Source organism: Daphnia pulex, chromosome 12 (assembly GCF_021134715.1).
Source record: "Daphnia pulex isolate KAP4 chromosome 12, ASM2113471v1".
NCBI lineage: Eukaryota > Metazoa > Arthropoda > Branchiopoda > Diplostraca > Daphniidae > Daphnia > Daphnia pulex.
In genome coordinates, this window is record NC_060028.1 from 6,290,701 (window position 1) to 6,295,474 (window position 4,774).

The 4,774-nt window shown below is 34.9% G+C and overlaps 1 protein-coding gene across 1 annotated transcript; it reads right to left on the reverse strand.

The window, feature by feature from the left end:
• Positions 1 to 296: 296 nt before the first annotated feature.
• LOC124209835 lies at positions 297 to 3,960 on the reverse strand. Its single transcript, XM_046608050.1, has 2 exons — positions 3,355 to 3,960; positions 297 to 732 (listed from the first exon to the last, which is right to left on the reverse strand). Exons 1-2 carry the CDS (start codon positions 3,455 to 3,457, stop codon positions 464 to 466), a joined length of 372 nt encoding a protein of 123 aa, XP_046464006.1. The 5' UTR covers positions 3,458 to 3,960; the 3' UTR covers positions 297 to 463.
• Between the last annotated feature and the right edge of the window lie 814 nt (positions 3,961 to 4,774).

A 4,774-nucleotide genomic window follows, 5' to 3' on the forward strand; every position in this document is an offset into this window, starting at 1 on the left:
ATGAGTAGAACGTTTGCCATAAAAAAAGCCGTGTGTTCAATTTGGTGTGAAATCAGTTTAACGTCAAATTCTAGGTAAATATAATATACCAATAATGCTAGGCTTAAATGAAGGATTAATAATGACAATAATAACCTAGGTAAGCACCTAATTAGAAAATAAAAAATATAAATTTAAAAAAATTTCGTGGCAATAGACAAACGCTTATAAACCGTAACGAAAGATGTCGGAGCATGTCGTAGAAAAAGACAAATCTGAGACAATTACCAAGAAAAGAGAGGGACGCTAGGCTTTCGTGGCAATAGACAATCTGTTGTTTATTGACAAGAAAACTATTTCGTGGTAATAGACTGTGAGGTCCGTCGCGTAACGAAAAAGCAGACGGAAAGTCGTGGCAATAGACTCAACCATTTCGATCAATTCGGAAAGGAAAACTAAGTTTGTCATTTTTGAAAAATTAATCTTAAAAAGCTCGACGAAATACATTGTTATTTGAAGGTTGGTCCGTCACAATGATATCAAGTATCTGATTCTCGTTGACGATTGGTTCGTATTCTATCGTTGGATCACAAGCCACAATTCCAGTAGATTCCTTTTTTTGCTCTTGGGGCTGCTGACTTTTGATTGTTTTTATGAAACTAAGCAGTTTCATCTTGTGTCCCAGTGTTAGTTGAAGTACTTCAACATTTGTTTCATCTAAACAGAGAAGGCACTGTCCATCAATATCAGCAGCTATTTAAAAGGAATGAGAAATATGTTAATTTTAGACAAAATAACGAACAGTTACGTAAGAGACATTTTCGGAAACATTAAAACTTTTTAATAACCATGTTGGAGCAACATTTGGTCTCAAATTATCATGTGCAATCAGAATAGATTTAGCAGGAAAATAAGGTTGTAATTCAAAGGCATGAAAGTGATGGTTGAAAGTAATGGTCTCTACTGTAACAACAAAATAAATTGCCTGGCCTCCTGACAAAATTTTTATTATTTTACCGAATTCCGGATGCCCCGAAAGATTTTCAAAGCTGTGTTTTAGTAATATTACGGTTCCTGGTCGGTAATGCCAGCCTTTAAACTTTACCCATCTTATAACAGTTGCGTTTGAATCCAGATTTAAAGAACTATTTCCGTCAGTGATTGAGTCTTCTTGCCTGTTAACTAAGTTTTTTTTTGACCTGGGACCGACCGTGGGAATATCATCGTGAAATAAATCATTAGTTAATAGATTGTGACAGGAAATCGTTTGCAGATGATAAGCAACTGATTTTGGAATGTTAATAAAATTACAGTTTATATGTGCAACACGTTTACAACTATTTTGGTAAGCCTCATATCTCATGCACCAATATCCAACAGCTGGACCATAAGTCCGGATAGCTGCTGGATAGTGTGCCATATGGTGGAATTTGTTAATAGGTCTAGTCAATGGAAATAATGAATAAAACCTTGAATACATTCGGTTAATAAGATCTTCTACAATAATAGTCTGCTCAATTGAAACACTAGGTGCAAAAACAATATCCATTATTTCTAGTAAAATGAGAATCAAGGAAAAATATTCGTCTCCTTCCGGGATCAAATCACCAATTAAAAGAGGAAGCATTCGAATTAAACACCAATTCTGTGATGCCCGTTGCTTCGTGTTATAGTTACCTTTTTTTCGCAACAGATTGGTCTTCAATTTTGGGGAAGGTTTGTTACTTTGATCATAAAAACTGAACGCGAACCTCTGCAGTCTACTATTTAGCAGGTCTGCTGTTATTTTATAATGAGAGTTGGTTACGTAAACGAAAAGGACAAGCTTAATTATAAACGGAACTATACCTTCCAGAAAGTCGTGCATGCAATCAAGGACGGTATGTTCTGCAACATGCAAATACCTACAGTGATTTAGAGGGCTGTCGAATTGTACTCCACTCAACGGAATGTTGTCTTTGCTGATCTTTGCTTCCTCTATGGCTGCATTGTAATTTTCCTTGGTTCTTAAAATTCCAACTTTCCAACTTTTAATCAAATCTGAACGAGAAATTAAACAAAGAAGACAAATTTGGCTGAAGAAGTCCCAGCAAACCCGAAGAGTTGATGAGCACCTTTTGAATCTGCACAAACATTTACAACAGCACCTCGGAGCCTGAAACCAGGTTTGCTTGGAATATCAAGAAGCATTCCCTCGTCAGACTCTAGTAATTTAATTTCTTTCATGAATTCATCAATAACAAACCGGAATTCAGAGTCTTTTAAATCCTTACTATTACAAACAGCAAAGCACTGTATATTACTCAATAGGGAGTTTTCGCACTCAGGAAGGTTTAAAATCTTAAAATTGAACATTCCAAGTTCATGTTTCTTAGTTTTGGAGCCCAAAGGATTAGTTGATTCACATTCATCAAAAAATATTTGTAAACGAAGGGCATTTTTTACTTTGGAAAACAATTTATGATTCCTGAAATGAGAACTGTCACGATGCCCACGAAGAAAACCATCAGTACTAGGAGATTCACTAAAATATTTATTGTAAAATTCAGCATTAGAAAATAATCTACTCAACGTTTTCCTAATAGAGATGTACCGGAAGGTATTCTTTCTAGGCTGAGTTTCCCCTCTACTATTTACAGTCAGTTCTGGTTGATTGTTATGGCCTACGCACTTCGCGACTGGTTCTACAAATCCCATATTACTGGTAAAATAACGAATCCTTTTATGGTGAGAATTCAATTTGCTAGTGGCTTTTTCAATGTTGGTTAATGTCAAATTTGTTTCTAAATCACAAAACTGAGCAACATCTTTAAAGATAGTATCAATATTTTTACAAATGAAATCAACGGCAGAATGACTAACATTGTGTTTGGCCCTCAATTCAAGAAAGAATCTAGCTAATCTCTGAGTTGTTTTATCTGCTGTTGCATTCGCTTGGTGAAAACTGTCCTGTTCTGGATCTGAAATGTATGAATCATTATGACTTAGTAAAGGATCACTAACATCGAAATCAGTTACTCCTGGTTCGATATGTTGAAAAGAAACATCAGGAAGTACTTGTCTAACATCTGGTTGTGGATCTTTAACTAAACAATTGATAACGTGGTCTCTATATTTAGCAAAACTGTTGAAGCCAGCCTTGCAGTCAGCGTTCCCACAATACAAAGTTCTGTTACTATGACCTGTTGTTTTAAGGAAGCCATGAAAAAGATTCAAGTGACTTGTCAGTTGAGAATAATTGCCTTTAACTATAACTGAACATAAAAAGCATTTAAAAGAATCAATGGACATTTTGGAAAAGGGTCTCACCAACCAACAAACACACAGCACAGAAAATGTTCAACTTAAAATAGATTCCTACTACATAGATATTACCTAGCAATTTTTCTGGAATTCCAGCCGGCAGTTTTCTAGTCGACAGGAGATGCAACAGCAGGTCTTCTGCAGATAAAGTTGAGATACAAGTTTTAGATTCCATTAAAGCCCTCAATCATATAACTGTCAAAATAGTCTGCACTGACGACCGTCATTAACTTTTTTTGCATGCTGGATGTTTGCCATAGTTCAAATTAGATTTGACAAAAAATATTTATTGTTTCAATATTGCTAAATCTGTTATATTAAATCAAATCCCGGTGTCTAAGAATTATTTGTTGGATTTCTATCCAGTATTCTGTATTTTAAAATGATTTTTATTGATAAATATCTCTTGGATGGCAACGTTTACTGACGCTGATGCAAAAATTCGAATACCTGGTATTCGAATTCGAATGGAGGGGGCGTTTTATTCAAACTCGATCTTCGAATACCCGGAGGTACGAAGGGTATTCTATTTCGAATAAGGATTGTCTTATAGATAGTCGAAGATTTAGAATAGGTAAGACCATCTACCAGACCTATTCTAGCTAAGAGGTATTCGAATCTCGGATAACCAACGTATAAGATTAGAATATCCTATAAAAATTGAGAGTGTAAACAAAAAGAGGTAATAATAAAACAAAAGAGTTAAATAAGTAATAGTGGGACAAAGTAAAAAGAAGAATAATTCCAAATCGAACAAGAACATAAAAACCAAATCAAATCAAATAAGAAATACTCTCCACTCCCATGGCAAAAAACTTGTCTTGCTAGGGGAGATCCAAACTTTTTTTTTTTCTTTTTTTTTACACTGCTGAGACTCACTGCACTGACAGTTGGAAGGTTACGCAAACAAAGCGAATTGATTACCTAGGATTCGGCAACCAGCTAGGTAACAAATTCGCAAATTAAATTTTTGAAACAGTAATATAAACAAATGAAAACCCCAAGATTCTGTGTATCAAATTTTGACCGAATTATGTAAAAAATTTTGTTACGATTGGTCATTCAGGGAAGAAACGTATATGCAAAAACATAATAAACATTAAACCCTCTGAATTTCACTACTAGCTACTACTAACCTACACCCTAATTGTTAAGGACCTTCGTATATAAATATACCTCAAGGATAAAGTGTCAACTAGTACTACTCTCCCCTATGTTGTTCTGTAACCATATATCCTTGCTGCAAGCATCATAATTTCTGAAAAGATTTTGAAAAACAATGACCGCGAATGAGGTTTTATATTTATCAATAAACTTTATTTTTTAGGATTTTGATTACGTGAATTATTTCTTTATTAGTATTCACTAGAGACTGAGCCCCGGTCAAATCCGGGGAACTTTGGTCTAGCGTAAAGTCGAACTCTTTTGTTATTCGCTTTTCTGTAGCTTATTCATCTGCCCATAATAGATTTTATCGTGGGAAATCTGCCCA